Here is a 24,743-nt window from a genome sequence, read left to right as displayed (position 1 = left end):
TCTCCCTAGCCATTCGTGGAGATTTCCCCTGTGATGGCGAACACCATGTTTAGAGGATACATGTACTGTGGTTGTAAAAAGAGCATTGTGATTCAGCTTGTAGAAGCCACGAGGAAGTTGTTCCTACTTTGAATGTGCCCTGTCAGCTGGCCTGAGATGGACCATTTCCTGATACAGTTGGGCTATTCTTAAAAAATTGCTAATTGCTGTAAAATATTTTACTGCTCCAGCTATTCCTACAAGGCAATGGGTCACAAGATTAAACAGGGTAATGTAAGGTCTGCTGTTTTTGGAGACGCTTGCTCGCTTGGATGGCTGTGCCGCCTGCTGGACATCACTTATAAAAACCAAGCCTTTCTCACTCTCAGGGTATGAGTTAATTTTGTTACACCCAAAGTCCTAAAAAGTCATCATGATCCCATTTCCAAAGCAAAAGCAAAGTGTCTTTATTGTGAGTTTACTTGGATACCTCTGTTCTTCCAGCAGCAACAGGAACAGCACAGGGGTTTGTGAAAAGAGGGTGTCTATATTGGGGAAGAGGCTTTGGGAATTCCAAGTCTCTGTGCTTGTGATTGGCTGCCCCTGAGTGGAGTGAAGGGAATTCCAGACTTCCAGAGTTGGCATTGGCTGTTCTCTCTGACGGAAAGTGATTTCCAGGCCTGAGGGAATTCCCAACTGCCTCTAGGTGCTCAGCGATTGGTCTGTTTTCCGTGTTCAGGGATTGGGCGGTTTTGTGTCGGGGGCAGAGATAGCTTTGATTCTGGGATCAAACTGTATTTCTTTTTCCGGTTCTTTTTACCTTTTTTACTCTAATTTTGGGACCAGGGAAAATATCTTTCATATGCTCTGAATATAGGGGCTTAGTGTGTTCTTCTGGTCCTGATTTCAAGGTCTGAGAAATTTTCTCCGGCTATAGGTTTGGGGACAAAGTGTCTCTTCCCCTCACTTGAGTCCCATTTTCAGTGTGTGTTTCTTTTACTGGATTGGGGCTTGGAGCCAAGCTGTTCAGGGCTTTTCTGGGGCCTGGGAGATGATAGGATGAATCCACAACCCGCTGTCAGGTCTTTTTGGAGGAGGAAAGGTACCAGATTCAGGCAGTGTGACCACCAAGAATGAAAGGGGGGAAATCCCTACCTAACCAGACTGGACTGAGTGTGCCTAGCTAGCAGTCAGTCCATGGGACTTCACTGTAAACAGTGAAGTCCATGGTGAGGTGCAGTCTCGCCAATCCTACAGGACTGAGTGGGGACACTAGACACTGAGTGACTTTCACCCAATTACTTGGTGATTATTTTAGGACAGCCAAGTGGGGAACTTACCAATCAGTCACTATTGGATGAGGGAATTGGGAGACAGAGGATTTGAATGTATGGAAAAGGGCTGGAAGATTCCTGGCCCATCCACTCTCAGCACCAATGAGGAGAACCTCCCCTGCAAAGTGGAAGCTCCCTCCTGGACCCCATAATAGGCTCAAACCACACCCATGCACTTATTTTCACAGAGAGATCCTTTATGAAATGGGGGAGGACTAAAATGACTGCTTTCTGACTCAGGAAGAAAACCAGCAGCAAATGACCTTAAAGGTGTAATTTTTAAGAAAAGAAAAAGGGGAGATCAGTGTTAGAATGGGCTAGGAAGCTGTGTTGTATTTTGATTGGGCATGTGAATTAGGTGAGCCAAAGAGGGTTGTTGATTTCTGGGCTTCAATACTTTGATAACTGGACCTTGGTAGTCCGCCTCAGGAGGAGGAAGTGGCCAAATAGGTGAGAGGACCTTGGTGATCAGCTTTAGGAATGTAATTTGGTGGTTTTCAGCAAGGCAGAGGGAATAGGAGAAAAAAGCAAAGCCACATGGTCGAGTGGGCTAGTGTAATGCAGTTAGAATGTAGCTACAAGTATTGGGTCATCAGTTACACACAAGCACACATACATTCAGATTCACCCCTGCAAACACACACACACACACACACACACACACACACACACACACACACACGCAAACTCATCCACAAGCATAGATGCATCAGGCACACAGCATTGTACTTGTTGTTACCCCAGAAGGATGGTCTTTATCTTCTACAATTTCCTCTGTAACTAAAGAAAGGACCCTGAGCTCCTCTCAGAGACAGTGGAGGTGTCTTAGCTCTGAAGTGAGCAGATTTGGCTTTTTGCAGACTCTGTTCCCACATGTGACCTTGACTCCCTCTTTCCTTGCTGGTCTCACTGTAAGATCAAGGTTCTAAAGGAATAAACTTCCGGGTATCCTGTTACCCAAGGACAAAGGTGGCTGCTCTCCTCTCTCCCAGCTCACAATACATGGCAGAGAAATAGGAGTCAGGGCTTCCGGGTGCTGAAGTCAGCTGCTCTGCCCCGGTTCTCCAACTCCTAGAATTGTGCTGTGACTCCCACAGTGAAACCAAGGAGGAGTTTATGGTCAGGGCACAGGCGGGACATCAGTAAGACTGTGACCGGATGTGTGTATGGGAGGGAGAAGGGATGGCTGAGTCTCCAGACAATCAGAGACAGAGCCTCCAGACGGTAGCATCAGCCCCTCTCCCACAGCCTCCGCTCACCCTGCCATTCTAACCTGTCAGGGGAATAAATAAACCCGACTCTGGGGACTGAAATGCCGCAGTCTGAGCAGGCGATGTTTGCTGTTGTTACCATGGTAGTGGCGTGTACTTGTAATGTACTTTCCTGTAAACAGGACCAAGCGGCTCCCACCCTCAGAGATAGACTTCACTAGGGACAGGCCATGCCACCTGCTGATAGATCCCTTCTGCTACATGACACAACGGTGTTCTGTGATGAGAAGTATTGAAGCACATTGAAATATATGTATATATTTAGATAAACTATTTTTTTTTCAAGACAGGGCTTCTCTGTGTGACTGGCTGTCCTGGAACTCACTCTGTAGACTGGGCTGGCCTTGAACTCACAGAGATCTGCTTGTTTCTACCTCCCGAGTGCTGGAATTAAAGGTGTACGCCACCACTGCCTGGATAATATACATATCACATGTATGTAAAGGCTGGAATGAAAAAATAAGGATTATAATGGGAATGGGGAGATAAATTTTGCATGGAAACCTGACCAGGTCTTACCACCCAGATGCACTAACCATTAGTAGAGTGAGCTGAAGCCGTATTTAGATGACACGAATTCTGAGTGAGGAGACACATTGGACAAACTTTTATGTTGTGAATTACATCAGACAAGTCATTGAAGAAGATCCTACATCACCAAAGAAGACAGGCTTCTTGCTCCAAGCTGTTTGGATACAAGTTACAGCATCAATTTCTCCACACATGTCTGGGTTTTCAGAAAGAGAATGAGCTATGGATACAAGAGTATTGTTTGGAATCTGAAATGAGTTCCACAGGCTCCTGTAGTTCACACTGTGGAGCCTGGGGCAGGGCTGTTAGTGGGTCTGGAGCCCAGGACTGTGATTCCCTGCCTCGTGTCCTCTAGCCTTGTCTGCTTCCTCTCTGTCGTCTCCCAGATGACCTTCTGCTTGGATGGACCCCACCGCTTCTGCCACCTGCCACCTCTGGAAAGTGACCTGCAGTTCTCTGACTCTGGGACAAAGCAGAGCTTCCTCCCTCCTGTTGTTCTGTCAGGTGTGTGGGTCCCCACACACAGAAGTCACTAATGTCAGTGTGGGGTGGACATGGACAGAGCTGTCAGAGAACACGGACCTTGACCCACTGCCTCTGGTTTTCTGTAGGATTCCAACACTGACCTAACATGTGCTTTATTTTTTGCCCCTGGGATGCCATGCCTGCATCTCTCCTCTTCTGGTTGGGAAGCTATCAATTCAGAAATTCCACAGGGGGCTTTAACCAAGAGTCCAGTCAGGTGTCTATGCGAGTTTCTTCTCGTGGCTGTGACAAAATATCCTGCAAAGCAATGTAAGGCAGACAGGGAGTCTCTCAGCTCACAGTTCACGGTTGCACAGTCCTCAGTGGGGAGGTCACAGCGGTAGAGGCCTGAGAGAGCCGGTCCTGTGGCAAACAGGAAGCAGAGAGGGGAAGAAAGCATTCATGTTCAACTACCTTTGCCGACTTTATGCAGTCCAGAATCCTCTGTCTTGGAAGCAGGACCCTGCCTCACACTAAGATGGTCTTCCACAGTTCAGACTGGCTAAGATGGTCTTCCACAGTTCAGACTGGCTGAAGGCATCCACAGTCCGCCTGGTGCTGCTCAGCTCAGACAGGCTGACAACACCCACAGGCCATCCTGGGTCCTCACAGTCTAGGCTTGCTGATGGCACCGGGCTTGTACATGCCGTTATGATGAATGGTTCATGTGATGTGGAAAGAGGCAGAACTGAGGAAGCGAGGCGGTGAGGAAAAGGCTGATATGGGTGGCCTGCTTGTCACCCAGGGCCATGGTGGTGTTAGGGCCCAGACTCCTGCCTAGGGTAATGTCTGAGTCCATGGTCCTTCCACAGCCAGGGTCTGTGTTGACATCCGTGACCCAAATTGCCACCAAAGACCACACAGATGCCCAGGGTCTAGGCCTCAACCTATGGCAATATCGGTGTCTGTGGGCCCTGCCACCACTGTGCCATGCCAATTTGAGTCGATTGTGCTGCCATGCCCATTCATGGTGTTGCCTGGGGCTGTGCCAGGGGCTATATCTGGGTCAACGGCCCTATAACAGCCAGGAACTGAGTAGACGTCTGTGGCCCTTGTTACCATTGCAGTCTGTGCAGATGCCCAGGGTCTGGTTAGCTATCTGAGATCATTTTGCTGTCTGAGGGTCATTCCACCACTGGGACCACACTGATCTCGGTGGCTTGTGCTGCCACTGGGGCCATGGTGACATATGGCCTGAGCTGCTGCTGAAGGCTATGTGTGGGCCATGTTCCTGCTGCATCTGGGGTCTGTGTTGATATCCATGATGTCCATGGCTCATGTTATCACAGCGGGTCCTAGGAACCATGTGTGCTGAATTCTGAGGGCCTTGCTGAGCCGGTCCCTCCTCTCACTGCCCCTGCCCCTTACGGAACACTACATCAGGAGAGCTGATGCCGCTTCTCATGGGAGAGCTCCCTCTGCACCCAGGGGGAGATTGCCCCACCCCACAACATGGGCATGAGAGAGCTAGCCCTGACTACATGGGCCTAGGAGACCTGGCTCTACACCTCTCCTGAAGGGGGAAGTCCCAGCAGCCCTGACTAAGGATCTCGGCTACCAACCAGACCCAGATCCTGGGCCTTGGGTTGGCCAACCTTTACATCTATCCTATGGTGGTTTGCTGGAGCATGGGAGGGGACTGGTCCTGCAGAACAAAAGTCACAGGTTCTCCAAGACTTGGGGCAACATCAGGGCAACCAAGAGGAGGTTCCGTGAGGGTCCAGGGATGATGGTGTGCCAGAGGCCTTGCACTGGACCAATGACTCATTACAACGGTCATCTTTGGGTAGGGATGGTTGGACAAAAGGTTATACTGTGGGATTCAGCATGGCTCCCAGTGCCACTAGGTCAAATGAAGAGGTTGTAGAGAGATGGGAAAGAGGGAGAAGGAAGTGTTTTTTTCTTTTCTTTTTTTTTACTTATTTATCTGTTTTGTTTTGTTCTTAATTAATTTGTGGGTGTTTCTTTTGTGGGAGACGCTGTAGGGGTGGGGGCAGATACCAAGGGACTGGAAGTCGAGACAGATTGGCATGCATGATGTGAAATTCCAAAAGAATCAATGAAGAATTATGTCTAAAAAAAGGCAGTTCTTTCTGGATCAGTGATAAATAACATAATGAGATAGAACAAAATAAAAGAATAAAGATAGCCTTTCATAGAGATTTCAGGCCCATCTCACATTCTGTCATGCTATCAGAAAATCCATAATCAACACGAACGGTCAGGAGGGTAGTGGGGCAAACCAGTCATCAACAGCTCCATATCCTGGCCCAATCAAGGGAGAGCAAGTACCAACAGTACCCACGGGAAACTAGAGAAAAGAGGTCAAATGGGTTTTTCGTTTTTTCTGAGTGAAATAACAAGGAGAGACAGTTTATAATTAGAGTTCCAGTTGCCATTCACCCAGTGTGAATTTCCAGCTGTTTGGATTGGCTGGGGAAAAATAGGACATCTATCTTGAGTTGTGTGCACTGACTGGACCTACAGATGTTTGCTCGTGTTTTGTTGGGTTTTTTTGTTTTTGTTTTTTGTGTTTTTTTCCCAAGCTCCTCCTGGATGGAGCATGGCTAATGGCCACAGTCCCCTCTTGTGGTGTGACTCCTATGTGGGACTCATACCTCTTAAGGTATAAGGTATAAGTTTATCTACACAGTGTTAAGCACCAGTGATACCCACAAAGCAAAGTGACAAAGCAGACCTGGTTACGAGAATGTAGACCTGTGTGGAGTCATTAGATCATAAAATCACAAATCAAGTCAATATTTTCATGTGTGCCTTACACACCATTTTAATGGGAAGAAAGTTTCCTCAGGCATTTGCACAATGTTCCTGATGGCTCTGCTACTCCAGCACATTTGAACACTTGCCACAGTGATCTTCTGGCTCCAGAAGAGGAAGAGGAGGAGCCCCCTGGTGCCCCTCAGACAAGGTTTGTTTCTCAGGTGTAGATTATGTTTCACTGTCCAAAGCAAGGCCAAAAGTAAACATTGATTGGAAGTTTTGCCTCATTTTCCCATCATTCCCAGTAATCGGGAGGCTTAGATATATATGGTTCCACCTTGTTTTCTAAAAGATCTTCCTTGTTGAGAAGAGCTATGGCATCATTTGCTGCAGCATCAATAAAGAGATTCTGCAAATAGTAAGACTTTTTGAAATAAATGCCAGCAGCAACTGGACCACCAGTAACTGAGGAAATGTGATGGATATATTTCCGCAGTTTGTCCTCTAAGGATTCATTGTTCATCTGTGTGAACAAATGGGGAAACCGAAGGTGTGCCTTGAGTGTGTTGACAGGTATGTTAAATTTCTTGGCAATGTTTCTCAGTGAGGCATCATCCAGGCCAAAGTAGGACTTGTAGAGATCGAAAGTTTCATCCAGGTTCTCTATGTCGTCCATGATCATACCACCAAGTGGAATGGTGGCAAGTACTCCAGCTTTCAGGGCTTCTAGGAAGACTTTCTGCTTCAGGGAATCTCTCTTGAGGTTAATGATTTCCTCAGTAACACTGTTCAAAGACAGCATGAAGACATGGCGCTTGTGGGCTGGGAGCTCGCTCAGTAGGGTGGTCTGCAGCTCTGGGAAGTCAAAGTCGGACACATCAAAGTTAGAGACTAAGAAAATTCGAGGCTCACTGGAGAGAGTCTTCTGGAGATGCCTTGAACAGTCACCTCGGATTTTCATCAGGACTTTCTCCTTATTGAAAGTCTTAGGTTTACTCTTCTGTTCATTATCTACGTCAATATCTATCTTGGTTCGGACAAAGTAGAAATTCATCTTCATCTTAGTGATGGCTTTGGCTAGCTGGGCATCATTTTCTTTGAAGCGTGTAGCCGAGATGATAATGAAGAAGTCATATTGACCAAACTTCATTTCTGTTAGGTAGTTTTCCGGTGGGAAGGAAGTGGATCCAATACCAGGCAGGTCCCATAGTGTCACCTGGGGAAGCTTTGGGTGCAGGTACGGAATTCTTTCCCAGGTTGTCTCTGTCACCCCGGTGGGGGCTGCACCTATGTCTTCCTGCCCCACCCCTCTCAGGGCATTGATGAACGTGGACTTCCCTGTCCCTGTCTCCCCTGTCACAGCGATGTTCAGGGGGGCATTCTCGATGTCTCTCAGTGCATTGTGGATTACAGAAAGGGCTTTCTGGAGGTTGTTTGTCTCAGTGTAGGATTTAATCAAGATGATGTTTTCTTCAGAGAGGATTTGGCTTTCCCTCTTAAAATTCTTAAAGAATGCATCAAAGCTGGAGGCCCAAGCCATGGAGCTGAATGGAGCAGACAGGAGAGAAACTGTAATCATTAACAAAGCAGGGCAAAGCCTTGGTGTTTGCTGGTTCAGTAAAGCAGGACCCTGACCCTGTCCCATTTCACATCCAGCATTGGCTTTCTTCTCTTCTCTTGGTTGCTGCTTCCCCTAATGACCTCCCCAGTGGGACATAACGAGGTCTCTTTCTCACACTTCACTTCCTCCTAGGAATTTCCTTGCACTACTTGCTCTAATTCAGACTCCAATTACTATGTGACCTTACCTATTGCAACCTTAACTATCAGTTTAAAGTCTCTTTTACATTCCTTTATTTTCATTAGAATGATACTCATACATGATGGCAACCCTAAAAGGACTTAAAAGAAGCAACACTTCTAGCAGGGTTCTCAACCTTATGTGAACATTGTGGACAGCCGGACACCCCATTCTTTGGGACCTCCCCAGTGGGACAAAACCCAGGGGCCTCTCTCCAATTCCCTCAGCTTTTCTAGCCAGCCAGCAGGAAGCTTTTCTGTGGCTGGGTTATCCCCCAACCCACCCCACTCCCAAACCCACCTTTTCACCTGCAGGTCTGTGGAACCCTGAAACACAGCTTGCTCCAATATTGAGGGGACCTGGGAGGTGAGTCAACAGCTACAAGTGCTGGACAGTTGGACACCCAACTCTCTGGGACCTCCCTAGTGGAACAAAACCCAGGGGCCCCTCCCCAATTCCCTCGGCTTTTTCTAGCCAGCCAGCAGGGAGTTTTCCTGCAGCTGGGCTGTCCCCCAACCCACCCCACCCCCAAACCCACCTGTTCGCCTGCCTGAGAGCTCTATGGAACCCTGAAACACAGTTTGCTCTAATAATGAGGGGACCTAAGAGAGGGCAGACCAAGAAAAACTCCCAAGTACTTAGACAGCCACAGCAAGGATTGGACCTAGACACCAAGACACTGCCAGCCTCATTTGAAGAAAGAGATGGGTAGGCGCCAATGCAAGAATTCCTCCAACAAAAAATTGGAAGAAATTAATAAATCCCTCAAAGATACCCAAGAAAAACAAGAAAAAGCAATCAACCAGGTAAAGGAAACAGTTCAAGACTTGAAGACTGAAATAGAGGTAATTGGTGTAGGAGGGTCTTCTGTCTATGTGTTACTTTCATTGGTTAAATAAAGAGACTGCCTTGGCCTTTTGATTGGACAGAAAATTAGGTCGGCGGAGTAGACAGAACAGAATTCTGGGAGGAGGAAGGCAGAGTCAGAAAGAGCCACCCACCATGAAGCTGCCAGGTCAGACATGCTGAATCTTTCCCAGTAAGCCATGAGCTCGTGGTGACATACAGATTATTAGAAATGGGTTAAATCAAGATGTGAGAGTTAGCCAATAAGAGGCTAGCACCAATGGGCCAGGCAGTGTTTAAATGAATACAGTTTCCATGTAATTATTTCGGGCATACACTAGCCGGGAGCTGGGAGGCGGGAAAGTGACCTGCTGCTCCTCATTACTACAGGTAATAAAGAAAACACAAACCAAGGGAATTCTGCATATGGAAAATATGGGTAAGCAAACAGGAACTACAGAGACAAATATAACCATCAGAATACAAGAGATAGAAGAAAGAATCTCAGGCACTGAAGATACTATAGAGGAAATAGATTCATTGGTCAAAGAAAACGTTAAATCCAACAAATTCTTAACACAAAACATTCAGGAAATCTGGGACACTATGAAAAGAGCAAACCTGAGATTAATAAGGGTAGAAGAAGAAGAAGAACTCCAGCTCAAAGGCACAGAAAATATACTCAACAAAATCATAGAAGAAAATTTCCCAAACTAAAGAAGGATATCCCTATTAAGGTATAAGAAGCTTACAGGTGCCCATCAAAATTTCAGCAAAATTCCTCAAAGACCTGGAAAGAACAGTACTCAACTTAATTTGGAAAAGCAAAAAAACCCAGGATAGCCAAAACAATCCTGGGCAATGAAAGAACTTGTGGAGGCATCACAATCCCTGACTTCAAACTCTACTACAGAGCTACAGCACTGACAACAGCTCGGTACTGGCATAAGAACAGACAGGAGGACCAATGGAACCAAACAGAAAACCCAGATATCAATCTACACATCTTCAAACACCTAATATTTGATAAAGATGCAAAAATATCAAATAGAAAAAAGAAAGCATATTTAACAAGTGGTGCTGGCATAACTGGATATCAACATATAGAAAAATGAAAATACTCCCATATTTATCACCATGCACAAACTCAAGTCCAAATGGATCAAAGACCTCAACATAAAGCCAGGCACACTGAACCTTATAGAAGAGAAAGTGGGAAGTACACTTGAATGCATTGGCACAGGGAACCACTTCCTAAATATAACCCCAGCAGCACAGACACTGAGAGAAACAATTAATAAACAGGAACTCCTGAAACTAAAAAGCTTCTGTAAAACAAAGGACACAGTCAACAAGACAAAACGACAGCCTACAGAATGGGAAAATATCTTCACTAACCCCACATAAGACAGAGGTCTGATCTCCAAAATATACAAAGAACTCAAGAAATTAGACACCAAAAGATCACATAATCCAATAAAAAATGGAGTACAGACCTAAACAGAGAACTCTCGGCAGAGGAATCTAAAATGGCTGAAGGATACTTAAGGAAATGTTCAACATCCTTAGCCATCAGAGAAATGCAAATCAAAACAACAACACCTGTAAGAATGGCCAAGATCAGACACACTGATGACAACTTATGCTGGAGAGGTTGTGGGGGAGAAGTGAACACTTCTGCATTGCTGCTGGGAATGCAAGCTGGTATAACCCCTTTGGATGTCAGTGTGGCAATTTCTCAGAAAATTAGGAAACAACCTTCCTCAAGACCCAATAATACCACTTTTGGGTATATATCCAAAGGATGCTCAATTGTGCCACAAGGACATGTGCTCAACAATGTTCACAGCAGCTTTCTTTGTCATAGCCAGAACCTGGAAACAACCTAATTGCCCCTCGATTGAAGAATGGATAAAAAAAAATGTGGTACATTTACACAATGAAGTACTACACAGCAGAAAAAAATAGCAACGGCTTGAATTTTGCAGGAAAATGGATGGAGCTAGAAAACATTATTTTGAGCGAGGTAACCTAAACAGAAAGACAATTATCACATGTATTCACTCATAGGTGGTTTTTAAACATAAAGCAAAGAAAGCCAGCCTACAAACCACAATCCCAGAGAACTTAGGCAACAATATGGACACTAAGAGAGATTCATATAGATATAATCCACATGAGAAGTATAAAGTATAAAAAGACAAGCTATCCTGAGTAAATTGGGAGGATGGGGACCTTGGGGAAGTAATGAAGGGGGGAGGGGGCGAGGCAGGGAGGGGAGCAGAGAAAAATGTAGAGCCCAATAAATATCATGGGAAAAAATTAGATGCCTACATTCCCCTGAGTGATTCTCATTTAATTGGGTTGAGGTAACCCTGTAATAGGTATTTTGATAAAGGTCCTTGGAGGATTCTAACGAGCCACCAGGACTGAGAGTCTTGAGTTTAGAAGTACAGCTGAGGACTTCACATCAATAAATCTATTTCATTAATGACGTTACTAGAGAGAAAGGGTTAAGAAATTCTATCACTATGAAGTTTAGTGTGGGTAAAGAAGTATTTTAATACAGTAAAGCAAAAGCCAGTTTTCTCAGTTTTTAAACTTGGAAAAATATTATTCTTGTTAAGGAAAAAAAAAGAAGCTTACAGGACACCAAATAGACTGAAACAACAACAACAAAAATCCCCTCATCATGTAATAATCAAAACACAAAACATAAAGAATAAAGAAAGAATATTAAGAGCTGCAAAAGAAAAAAGGTCAAATAACATATAAAGGCAAACTTATCAGAATTCCATTTGGGGGGCTGGAGAGATGGCTCAGTGGTTGGGAGCAGTGCCTGTTTTTCCAAAGGTTATGAGTTTGATTCCCGGCAACCACATGGTGGCTCACAACCATCTGTAATGAGGTCTGCTGCCCTCTTCTGGTCTGCAGACATACACACAGACAGAATATTGTATACTGTATACATAATAAATAAATAAATAAATATTTAAAAAAAAAAGAATTCCATTTGACTTCTCAATGGAAACCATGAAAGCCAGAAGGTCCTGGATAGATGGTACTGCAGACACTAAGAGACCATGGATACAAGCCCAGACTACTATACCCAGCAAAGCTTTCTTTCACCATTGATGGAGAAAAAAAGATATTCCATGACAAAAACAGATTTAAACAATCCACAAACCCAGCCTTACAGAAAGTACTAGAAGGAAAACCTCAACCCAAGGAAGCCAACTACACCCACAATAACACAGACATCTGATAACCCTCCACCAGGATAACCCAAAGAAGGGAAACACATAAACACCACTACCGCAAGGTAACTGCAGTTGACAACCACTGGTCATTAATATCGCTTAATATCAATGGACTCAATTCACCTATAAAAAGACACAGGCTAAGAGAATGGATATGAAAACAGGATCCAGCCTTCTCCTGTGTACAAGAAACACACCTCAACCTCAAAGACACACACTAACTCAGAGTAAAGGGTTAGGAAAAGGTTTTCCAATCAAAAGGACCTAAGAAACAAGCAGGTGTGGCTATCCTAATATCTAACAAAATTGATCTCAAACTAAAATCAATCAGAAGAGATGAAAAAGGCCACGTTATACTCATAACAGGAACAATTCATCAAGATGAAGTCTCAGTCCTGAATATCTATGCCCCTAACACAAGAGCACCTACATATGTAAAAGAAACATTACTAAAACTTAAATTGCACATTGAACCCCACACACTAATAGTAGGAGATGTCAACACTCCTCTCTCACCAATGAACAGGTCAACCAGACAGAAGTTTAATAGAGAAATAAGAGAATTAACAGATGTAATGAATCAAATGGACTTAACAGATATCTATAGAACATTCCACCCAAAACACAAAAGAATATACCTTCTTCTAAGAACCTTCTCTTCTTCATGGAACCTTCTCTAAAACTGATCACATACTCAGTAACAAAGTAAACATCCACGGATACAAAAAAAAAAATCAGAGTAACCCCCTGTGTCTTATTGGATCACCATGAAGTAAAGTTAGAATTTAACAACAATACTACTCCCAGAAATCCTATAAACCAATGGAAACTGAACAGTCAACTACTGAACCACCCCGGGTCAAGGAAGAAATAAAGAAAGAAATTAAAGTCTTCCTTGGATTCAACAAAAATAAAGGCACAACATATCCATACCTATGGGACACTATGAAAACAGAGCTAAGAGGAAAGTTCACAGCACTGAGTACCCACATAAAGAAAATGGAGAAAGCTCTCATTAGTGATTTAACGGCACACCTGAAAGCTCTAGAAAAAAAAGGAAGCAGACTTACCCAGAAGGAGTAGAAGACAGGAAATAATCAATTGAGGGCTGAAACCAACAAAATAGAAACACAGAAAACAATCCAAAGAATCAATGAAACAAAGAGCTGGTTCTTAGAGAAAATCAACAAGATTGACAAACTCTTATCCAAACTAATCAAAAGGCGAAGAGAGAACATCCAAATTAACAAACTCAAAAATGAAAAGGGGGACATAACAACAGACACTGAGGAAATTCAGAGAATCATTAGGTCTTACTACAAAGACCTATACTCTACAAAATCGGAAAATGTAACAGAAATGGATAATTTTTGTGATTGATACCATATACCAAAATTAAATCAAGACCAAATGAGCAATTTAAATAGACCTATAAGCTACGAGGTAATAGAAGCTGTCATTAAAAACCTCCCAACCAAAAAAAGCCCAGGGCTGGATGGTTTTAGTGCAGAATTCTACCAGAGCTTCCAAGAAGAGCTAATACCTACATTCCTTAATGTGTTCCACATAATAGAAACAGAAGGGTCATTGCCAAACTCTTTTTATGAAGCTACAGTTACCGTGATACCAAAGCCACACAAAGACTCAACCAAGAAAGAGAATTACAGACCAATCTCACTCATGAATTGGATGAAAAATTCTCAATAAAATACTGGCAAACCGAATCCAAGAACACATCAAAAAAATCATCCATCATGATCAAGTAGGCTTCATCCCAAAGATGGAGGGCTGGTTCAACATATAAAATCTATCAATTTAATGCATCATATAAATAAACATAAAGAAGAAACCATATGGTCATTTAATTAGATGCTGAAAAAGCATTTGACAAAATCCAATACCCCTTCATGATAAAGGTTTTGGAGAAATTCGGTTTACAAGGATTATATCTAAATATAATAAAAACAATATACAGTAAGCTGACAGCAAACATCAAATTAAATGGAAAGAAACTCAAAGTGATTCCACTATAATGAAACAAGATGTGGCTGTTCACTCTCTCCATATCTATTCAACATTGTTCTTGAAGTTTTATCAATAGCAATAAGACAACATAAGGAGATCAAGGGGATTCAAATTGGAAAGGAAGAAGTCAAACTTTCATTATTTGCAGATGATATGATAGTGTACATAAGTGACCCTAAAAACTCTATCAGAGAACCCCTACAGCTGATATACTTTCAGTGATGTGGCAGAATATACGATCAGCACAAAAAAATCAGTAGCCCTCCTATACACAAAGAATAAAGAAGCTGAGAAGGAAATCAGAGAAACATCACCCTTCGCAATAGCCACAAATAGCATAAAGTATCTTGGGGTAACACTAACCAAGGAAGTGAAAGACCTGTTTGACGAGAACTTTAAGAATTTGAAGAAAAAAATTGAAGAAGATACCAGAAAATGGAAAGATCTCCTATGCTCTTGGATAGGAAGCATCAATATAGTAAAAATGACAATGCTACCAAAAGCAATCTATAGATCCAATGCAATCCCCATAAAAAAATCCCAACAAAATTCTTCACAGACCTTGAAAGAACAATAATCAACTTCATATAGAAAAACAAAAAACCCAAGATAGCCAAAACAATCCTATACAATAAAGGAACTTCCACAGGCATTACCATCCCTGACACCAAACTCTACAGTAATGAAAACAGCTTGGTATTGGCATAAAAATAGAGACATTGACCAATGGAATAGAATTGAAGACCTGGATATTAATCCACACACCTATGAACACCTGATTGTTGACAAAGAAGCTAAAATTATACAATGGAAAAAAGAAAACGTCTTCAACAAATGGTGCTGGCATAACTGGGTATCAACCTGTAGAAAAATGAAAATAGATCCATATCTATCGTCATGCAGAAAACTCAAGTGCAAATGGATTAAAGACCTCAGTATAAATCTGACTACACATAACCTGATAGAAGAGAAAGTGGGAAGAACCTTCAATGCATGAGCACAGGAGACTACTTCCTAAATATAATCCCAGTAGCACAGACAATAAGAGCATCAAAAAATAAATGGGACCTCCTGAAACTGAGAAGCCTCTGTAAAGCAAAGGACATAGTCAATAAGACAAAAAGGCAGCCTACTGAATGGGTAAAAATCTTCACCAACCCCACATCAGACAAAGGACTGATCTCCAAAATAGAAAAAGAACTCAAGAAATTAGACATCAAAATTCTAAATAACCCAATTAAAAAGTGGTGTGCGGAACTAAACAGAGGTTTCTCAACAGGAGAATTCAAATGGCCAAAAGACACTTAAGGACATGTTCTTCTTTCTTAGCTATCAGGAAAATGCAAATCAAAACAACTATGAGATACCGGTAGTCTTACACCTGTCAGGATGGCCAAGATCAAAAACACTGATGATAGCTTATGCTGGAGAGGTTATGGAGCAAGGGGAACACACATCCATTGCTGGTGGGAATGCAAACTTGGGCAACCACTTTGGAATTCAGTGTGGTGGTTTCTCAGAAAGCTGGGAATCAACCTACCTCAGGATCCAGCAGTTCCACTCTTGGGAATATACCCAAGAGATTCTCAACCATACTACAAGATCAGTTGTTCAACTATGTTCATAGCAGCATTATTTGTAATAGCCAGAACCTGGAAACAACCTAGATGCCCTACAACTGAAGAATGGGTAAAGAAAGTGTGGCACATCTACACATTAGAGTTCAATTCAGAGGTAAAAGATAATGACATCTTGAATTTTGCATGCAAATGGATGGAATTAGAAAACACTATCCTGAGTGAGGTAACCCAGACCCCCAAAATGAATATGGTATGTACTCACTCATAAGTGGATACTAGCCATAAACAAGGGACATTCATGTTCATGATCCTAGAGAAGCTAAGTAGTAAGGTGAAACCAAAGAAAAACATATATAGACCCACCTGGAAATTGGAAACAGACAAGATTGCCTGACAAAATTTGGGAGAATGGATAAACTCCAGGTAAGATCCTGAACAATAAAGGAGAGGGTGCCTGAACTAGCCTTGCCCTGTAGTCAGAATGATGATTATCTTAAATATCACCATAGAACCTTCATCCAACAACAGACGGCAACAGAGGCAATGATCCACTTTGGAGCACTGGATTGAGCTTCCAAGGTCCAATGGAAGAGTGGAAGGAGTGAGAGTATGAACAAGGAAGTCAAGATCATGAAGGGTTCACCCACTGAGACAGTTTGCCTGAGCTAAAGGGAGCTCACCAACTCCAACTGGACAGGGAATGAGTGAACATGGGATCAAACTAGTCCCTCTGAATGTGGTTGTCAGTTGGGGGCAGACTGAGGGGCCACTGACAGTGGCACTGGAATTTGTCTCTACTGCATGTACTGGCTTTTTGGGATCCTATTTTCTTTGCATGCATAACCTTGCTCAACCTAGATGTAATAGGGAGGGCCTTGGACTTTCCACAGGGCGGAGTGCATTGCCCTCTTTTAGGATTGGAGGGCATGGGGTGAAAGGGTGTGTGGAGGGGGTGGGGGGAGTTGGAGGAGGGGAGGGAGTGAGAATTTGGACTGGTACTTTTTAAAAGTAATAAAATAAAACAATAAAAAGAAAAAAAGAAAAGAGATGCCTCTGTAGAAGGAAGACTTAAGTGAGGTACTCTGCTCCCTGGTGTTCAGATACTCAGCTGTGCACATCACTGTGCTGTGTTCTCTGGGGTGACTAGGTCAGAAATCAAGACAACTAAGAATCAGAGCTTCCATACCAGGCACTGGGAAGTACATCCTGGGAGAGCTCTGAGAAGCATCCTGCATAATGCTGACAGATTTACAAGGTCATAGCATTTCTCAAAATCATACAGGTTCAGAGACTCCAGAAAAAACCAGGAATAACATAGAGAAAAAGTTAAAACTAGAGGAAAAGACTTCTATTGGAATGTTATAATTTCATATATGTATGATATATATATATATATGTATATGTATACTTATATACTTTAAATGACTTATGTTATTGACTGGAAATACCTCCCCTATAATCCATAGAGTAATAAGACCTTCATTGGCAGGCATGAGAAACTTCTCTCGAGTTGTGGGTCAGGGGAGTGCAGGATACTCTTCAAACAGCAAGGCTCCTGCTGTTGCCCTTGCTTGAGCCCCAGAAGTTGAAGGGCGCTGTGCTGAAGACACAGCACACTTCAGATAAAGGATGCATAGAAATCAAGCTGCATCTGATCCATAGTCTCCTCCCCGAGGCCCAGCTTCCCTAACATCAGAAGGAGCTGTGAGAGTTTCCAAAGGAGAACATTCTGGAATCCTGCCCAGCTGGGACCCCCGTGAGCCACAGTGATGATCATCACATTGAGGTAGCTGAAGGTGCAGGGTGGCATTTGTGTGTTGGTGATGACCCACACCTGTCTAATTGTGCATCACGCTGGCTGAACAAGAAGAAAATTGTGCCGTGTGCTGCTAGTGAGGTCACAGATCTCAGAGGAGAATCCACTGTGGCCACTTTCCTATCCCAGAATATTCTTAACTGTTTTCTAAACACTTTTCTTTATACCCACAGGTACATGGAGCTCTCTCTAACCACCAAAGATGCTTCTTTTCACAGCAGTGAGAGATCATTTCAGAAAGCCACAGCTGGTCACAAAGCAGAGAACAGCTGACTTTGCGGTGCCCAGTCTCGGTTGATAACATAAGCCTTAACCTAAGAGAGAGAAAACACTGAGGAAAGGGTGCAGAAGACACAAGAATAGGAAGACCACACAGTCTGCTGCAAGGCTGAGTCTTTTGGATATGACCAAGATACCCATGGAACCTCAACACTGTGGCCTTTTACACAGACCTGAACACTGACACCAACAGTTGACATGCCACAGTGGATGTGGGAAATTGTGTGGGTGTGACACTTTGATGAAGAGTCACAAGAGGTAAAAAGCTGCAGAGAGACAGAAGTAGTCTCACCTAGATATGAGAGCTCCCTAATTGATTATTCAATCCCTAATGTTAAGCCCTAGTACATATGTTTGTCTCTATATATCTACGATCTATCTATCTATCTATCTATCTATCTATCTATCTATCTATCTACATATATATATATCTATCTGAATATCTGTACATCTATCTATACAAACCCTACTAAATGCAGCAGATTGAGCCTACATATTTATTTTTTTTAATAGACATGTCGCAGTAATATAGACTCATCAGTCACACATTTGAAAGGAAATAGGAGGTATGGGAAGGACTTCAGGGAGGAGGAGGCAGGGATTAACGATGCACTTTTATTTTAATAAACAAATGTTACCTTTCTTCATGGCAAGCATTTAAATTAAATGAAGTTCAAAATTTAAAAAAGAAAAAAAAAGAAAGAGTACTGTTAGAAGCAAGGGCAGCCATGAGGAGAACAGAGCCAAAGAACATAATTCAGAGCATCTAAGTACATTACAGTGATGTACGAAGCCATCCAGGGTTACACTGTAAGATATTGTCTCCAAATCACTGATCAGAGCTCGCCTGACCAACCCCCTACTTCATGAGTGCTGGTAGCTGCCAACCTCCCTGTGTACCCACTTGTTGGGGACCAAGAAGCCCCCCGACCTAAAATACTGGCCAATTTTCCTCATCCTCTCTGCAAGAATAGCTTGCTGTTGAAAGCATAATCAGCTGTGATACAGTTCTTGGAATGGCTTAACCACAAGATGGTCCAAAAGATATAAAACAACTACTTCCCCCTTGGCCTAGGGTGCAACAGTTTCCATTCCCCTCTAACCTTACCCCTCCCTGCCAGAACTGCCCTATAAGAATAAACCCCTGCTTCCAATAAACGGAACCTAGACGCATCTCAGACTGACTCTGTCGTTCTTTACACGCGCTTGGTTCCCTTTCTCTTTCCCCCCATTCCTACCCAGGTGATCTCGACTCGAGGCCCACGAATTACCTGGCCTGCTGGACGGGTCACCCACTACCCACCCTTGAGGTGATTTCCTGTGCCTCAAAGACTTCAGGTCCCCCAGCTTCACTGCCTGCCAGGCCTCTTGCCCACCCATTGCGTGGCTTGTCAGAGTTGCCAGCTGTCTACCCACCTACTCACCCAGGGAGGTCAGACCCCCCTTTGAGTCTTAGACATCCAAGTTCACCTGACCCCTGTTGACCAACCCATGTCTCAGAGTCTTCAAAGCCCACCAACTCTTCCTATTATAAAATAAGTAAAAAGGTAAATAAATACAAAAGAAAATCCAATAAAATTCTCCACATTGGAGCACAGGACTGAAATCTCAAGGTCCAAATCAGGAGCAGAAGGAGAGAGAGCACGAGCAAGGAACTCAGGACCGCGAGGGGTGCACCCACACACTGAGACAATGGGGATGTTCTACTGGGAACTCACCAAGACCAGCTGGCCTGGGTCTGGAAAAGCCTGGGATAAAACCGGACTCTCTGAACATAGCGGACAATGAGGACTACTGACAACTCAAGAACAATGGCAATGGGTTTCTGATCCTACTGCACGCACTGGCTTTGTGGGAGCCTAGGCAGTTTGGATGCTCAACTTACTAGACCTGGATGGAGGTGGGGGTTCCTTGGACTTCCCACAGGACAGGGAACCCTGATTGCTTTTCGGGCTGGGGGGGGACTTAATTGGGGGAGGGGGAGGGAAATGGGAGGCGGTGGCGGGGAAGAGACAGAAATCTTTAATAAATAAATAAATTAAAAATAAATAAATAAATAAATAAAAATAAAAAAATAAAATAAAAAAATAAAAAAAATTCAAAAAGAAAGCTTGGTTATATGAAAAACCAAGACAGTTTGTCTGCTCTAAAAAACACAAACCCCAGAACTACAGCTTTCATGAGAATGACTTAGATAAAGTTCCAGATGAAGAATTCAAAAGAATGATGTAAATGTGACCAAAAAAAATGGGGATTCAAACAATTAGCTGAATGAAAGAGAAGTCAACACAGAACATGAAAATGGAATTCAATAATGAGAAATACTGAGCAAAGCCTCGATTTAAATGACTGGAGATGAAAAATACATTAAAGCAAATGCTCAGAGCAAAGACTCAGCATCAGAGTCGATCATATGGAGTGGGGAATGTCAGGAGCTGAGGACCATGTAGAGGAATTGGAGGATTTGGTCAGGGAAGAACACAAAAATTGAAAAATCTCTGAACAAACCATGTGTGACCTTTGGAACACCATGAAATATATTCACATAGAAGGAGAAATCCATTCCAACAGCGTAGAAAATATCCTCAACCAACCATAGCAAGAATGTCCCCAAGTTTAAGGAGAGAAACTCACATCCAGACAGATATACGAGGATTGTAGAACACCAGATATACAGGGCAGAAAAAGAAACTCCTGAAGTTACAGTTAAACTGTGAAAATTCAGGGCCAAATGTTCTGCAAACTGGCAGAGAACCAACAGGAAGTGTAAAGGTGGGGCCATCAGAATAACAACTGACTGACAGCAGCAGATTCCTGAAAGCCAGGGGCTCAACAGCTCTGCCAGACACTGAGGATGGCTGTTTCTCATCTGGGATTTTATCTCCATGGGGTACAGCAATGACTCCAAGAGCATCTGGGTATCCTAGCCTGTTGTCTTCCTCCAAGCTTGACTACTTCAGAAGACCAGCTAGGTCCACACAAGCAGGGAGAAGGAAGGGCTGCTGCTTCTCTGCTTTGGGATGCTTGTGGCACAGAAGACGGCACAGAAGGATGCTACTGTGCCTGCTCCCTGAGTGAAATCCCCAAGCCCCCTGCCCCGGAGTCAGTGCTCCCCTCCTCATGTTATCACACCCATAGCCCTATTGGGCAAGCTGATGTTAGAACCTTTTACTCACCTCAGCAGTGGTGACCTTGATCTGAGGGCAGTGGCGCCTCTGGGAAAGCTCTCCTCTTAGGAGAGGTCTGTGCACTGCAGCAAGGGCAGTTCCCTCAGAACGATCTAGAACTGGAATTCAGACTCAGGATGTTCAGGAAGAAAAGCGGTGATGTGTGGAGTTTGAGTCCTAGGGGGAACTGCAAAGAGAAAGATGGGGCACTTGTGATGGGCAGCCAGGTCTTCCCCAAGTTACTTCATCATTTCTGGTCTCCACCCACCCTTGCTGTGTACAGTTTCCTGGCTGGATAAGAGCTCTGTTCATACAAACCACCCCCAGCAATGGGGCTGCACTCGGAGTTGCTTTCAGTTTCTATTCCTAGAAATGGCTGGTTTGCATGAAACACTTAGGAGGTCCTTTAGAGAAGGTCTCAGACGGGTCAAGCTGTTTTAGGTTGTCTTACTAAGTCTGTGGCGTGCCCACGAGAGCACAGTTCATGGTAGAGAATCTGGGTCTGACCCTCTGGATTCTCCATTGGAGACTGCTAACTCAGGTGTGGGCATCTAGCCCTGGGCAAGCTACCCTTCTGCTGGGGGTCCCAGGTCCGTTAGAAATTTACAAGCCTGACTTCAGTCTAGGTTTTAATGAATTATAGACTTTTAATTAAAAAGACACCAGCCAGGAGCAAACCCGGGTGTTCTCTAGGTAATGCCCTGGCTATTGTTAGTCAGTGGAGTATAAAGGAAAAAACCTTCAAAGTTTTAATTTGAGGAGTCACATAACACATATTCCTGTCTGGGTGTGAACAAATCTTTATCTTGTAACAGTTATCCTGCAGATGCTTCCGCCGTCCAAACAAGTGTTTCCTACAAAAGCAGAACTTAGTAGTTAGCCTGTTTATTCTCCGACCATTACCTTGTAGGAACAGAGGAGGAAGTGAAATGTCCAACGTTCGACGTTCTCTCTCTCTGTCTCTCTTTCTTTCTCTTTCTCTCCTTCCTTCCTTTCTTTTTTTCTTCCTTCTTTTCCCCCAAGAATATCCTGTTTGGGTTAGCGCCTCACCCAATTCCCTGGCATTTATATACCCCAAGAGTCTGGAATGTTTGGGTTAAGACTTCACCCCAGCCCCTGGCATCCATGTATCTAAAGAGTCTGGAATGTTGGGGGAATAATACCATCCCAAGCCCTCTCCCCTGGGAGTTGCCTCAGTCCAGACTCCACCCCTAAGAAAGCCTGCCATATGATGGCACCTCCCAAGAGATACTCAAGACCACACCCAAAGGGTATTTAAACTGCCCCCAGAGAACAAACACGTGGTTTTCTGGTCTTCCTTCCCCAGCTCCTCTCTGGGGTGCTGGAAAGTCATCTGGGAGTGTTGTTATCCATTAAACCTGGGCTTTCTCTAATTTGGTTTGATTTGGTCTGATATGGATTATTGCCTTGGCGGAGGGGCTTGTTGGGGTGCAGAAACTTTTCATAGTCTAACTGTTTCAGGAAGTGTTCTGTCTGGGGCTAGCTGACAGGGCACATTCAAGGCAAGAGCAACTTCCTCATGGTTTATACAAGCTAAGAACAATTTTGTTTTTACATGCTTAAAATGGTAAATTGATCCTCTAAACACAATGTCCACCATCACACTTCAAACCCAGCAAGTCCTGGCTGTGAGATGGCTACAGACCATCATGGTGGCCTTGCTCACTGAGACCTTGCCTGCTGTGTTTGCTCTCTGTTTTTACTTGCTTGTTTGCTGTAATCTTACCTATCGGCCGTCTTCAAACAAGAAAACGTAGGAGCGATGAAGGATGCCTGGTCAGAACCCTGGTCCTGCACCATGTGTCTCAGTGTGGAAGTGTGTCTGATGCAGGTGATGGGGGAGATCACAGTCTCCTAACAGCCTGGAGTCAGCTGAGCAGATAGCGAACCCCCCCAAAAAAATCCCTCTTTGCTTTTCCTTCTTTGCCAGCTCTCCAACTCTTCTTCATTTGTTCTGATGGCATCGGGAGCAGTGTGTCACAGAGCAAACCCTTTTGTCCAATCAGCTTCACTTGTTGTTCAGTGCATTAACTCACTGTTCTGGTCCAAGGCCTCTGGTTTCTGGTACACCATCATCACTGGTCCCCAGAAACTCCTCTGGGATATTCTGTGACTGCTTTTAATTGTGGAGATCCTGTGGGTATCATTCCACAGGGCCAGTCCTTTCCTGAACTCCTGCGAGTCCTAGATGGGGCAGATGTTAGCATGGGTCAACCAAAGGTCTGGCTATGGGCCTAGGTGGTAACTGACCTGGTCAGTCTGGGTCACTGGAGTTGCCCGCTTCAGGTGAGGGAGCACAGCCAGCTCCCCAATGCCCAAGCCATCAGGGTCAGCTCTCCCTTGCCTGTGATGAGGGGTGGGACCACCCTTCCTGAGTGCAGGGCCAGCTCTCCAGCAAGGGCTGGGACCAGCTCTATTGCTGTAATGTTCATTGAGAGGTAGGGCTAGTTTCCCCAGGACCAGTGAAGGGTAGGGTTGTCTCAGCATGGCCCTCTATTTTCATCATGCCAGCCTGGTCCTATGGCCCCCTGAGGTTACACAGGCCACGATGTCAACACAGACCCTGATTGTAGCTGGGCCTCGGACCCAGTCATGGCCCTTGGCAGCAGCCCAAGCCTGGACAACACCAGGGCCCTGGTTGGTAACACAGGCCACCTAACCAGCATGGATCCAGCAGTGATACAGCGCTTGGACACCTCCATGGCCATAGGTGGCAGCCCAGGCACGGGACATCCTGTGGTCTTTGGTGGCAACATGGACCATAGATGTCCACACAGATCATGGCTGTGGTAGTATCATGGACCCAGACATGACCTTTGACAGCAGCCTGGGCTCCGACGTCATTCTGGCCCCAGGAAGCAAGCAGGCCTCCCACATCAGCCTACTCCTCACTGCCTTCATTTCTTCCATTCTCTGCCTCTTTCCACAGACCTGAACCATTCTGCTTTTCTTTCCTTCCCATTTCTCTACCACAAATTTGCTCATCATAATGGGACCCACTTGGCCAGTCCGGACCTTGAGGGCCCTGACGGAACCTGGGGGTGGCTAGAACCCACCTGAGAATTGCATCAGGGAGGCCGTCGTTTTCTTACCATCAGCCCGGGGCCTTCTGTACTCATTTTTTTTTCAACTGAAGATTTTTGCAGCTATTTTCATCAATGATATTAGTTAATATTCTGACATTTTTACCTGAGTAGATCTTGTGTGGGTCTTAATAGAGTAACCACGGCAACCGTGAGCTCATAGGTGCAACAGCCGTGCCAGGTCCAGGGGACATTTTTCACTCCTCCTCCTTATCCTCCAGCTCTTAGAGGTTTTCTTGCAGCCCTTCTGTGATCTTCCCTGAGCCTTAAAGATCAAGGGATGATCAATGTAGGTGCTCCATCTACGGCAGACCTTCCTAACCACTTTTTCCTAGCACTTTGAAGAGTAAGAATCTCTGCAGTTACTACCACCCACTAGAATAAGAAGATCCTTTGCCTAAGGCTGAGGGCGGCACACATCTGAAAATACGAATATAGATATTTAGAAGGCAGTTTGGCTGCTTAGGAAAATAATAGGTCCTCCCTTTGGACCAATGAGCTCTC

General features: G+C 44.3%; 1 protein-coding gene across 2 annotated transcripts; it reads right to left on the bottom strand.

Annotated features, from left to right (window-relative positions):
* Positions 1–3,176: 3,176 nt before the first annotated feature.
* On the bottom strand, positions 3,177–21,415 carry LOC142860905 (T-cell-specific guanine nucleotide triphosphate-binding protein 2-like). Of its 2 annotated transcripts, none has more exons than XM_075992816.1 (2): positions 21,145–21,391; positions 3,177–7,905 (listed from the first exon to the last, which is right to left on the bottom strand). In XM_075992816.1, the coding sequence occupies exon 2, from the start codon at positions 7,899–7,901 to the stop codon at positions 6,657–6,659; it is 1,245 nt and encodes a 414-aa protein (XP_075848931.1). In that variant the 5' UTR covers positions 7,902–7,905; positions 21,145–21,391; the 3' UTR covers positions 3,177–6,656. The 2 variants fall into 2 exon arrangements, 1 of the variants encoding a protein (XP_075848931.1); XR_012912419.1 differs by lacking the exon at positions 3,177–7,905 and adding an exon at positions 17,867–18,003 and having other exon boundaries at positions 21,145–21,415.
* Between the last annotated feature and the right edge of the window lie 3,328 nt (positions 21,416–24,743).

Source organism: Microtus pennsylvanicus, chromosome 11 (assembly GCF_037038515.1).
Source record: "Microtus pennsylvanicus isolate mMicPen1 chromosome 11, mMicPen1.hap1, whole genome shotgun sequence".
Classification (NCBI taxonomy): domain Eukaryota; kingdom Metazoa; phylum Chordata; class Mammalia; order Rodentia; family Cricetidae; genus Microtus; species Microtus pennsylvanicus.
The sequence above is the reverse complement of the archived record's forward strand: the minus strand, read 5'-3'. Positions and strand labels throughout refer to the sequence as shown.

What these genes read in the sequence shown, in the direction of transcription:
- LOC142860905 (XM_075992816.1), bottom strand. Translation starts at nt 7,901, where the DNA reads ATGGCTTGGGCCTCCAGCTTTGATGCATTCTTTAAGAATTTTAAGAGG.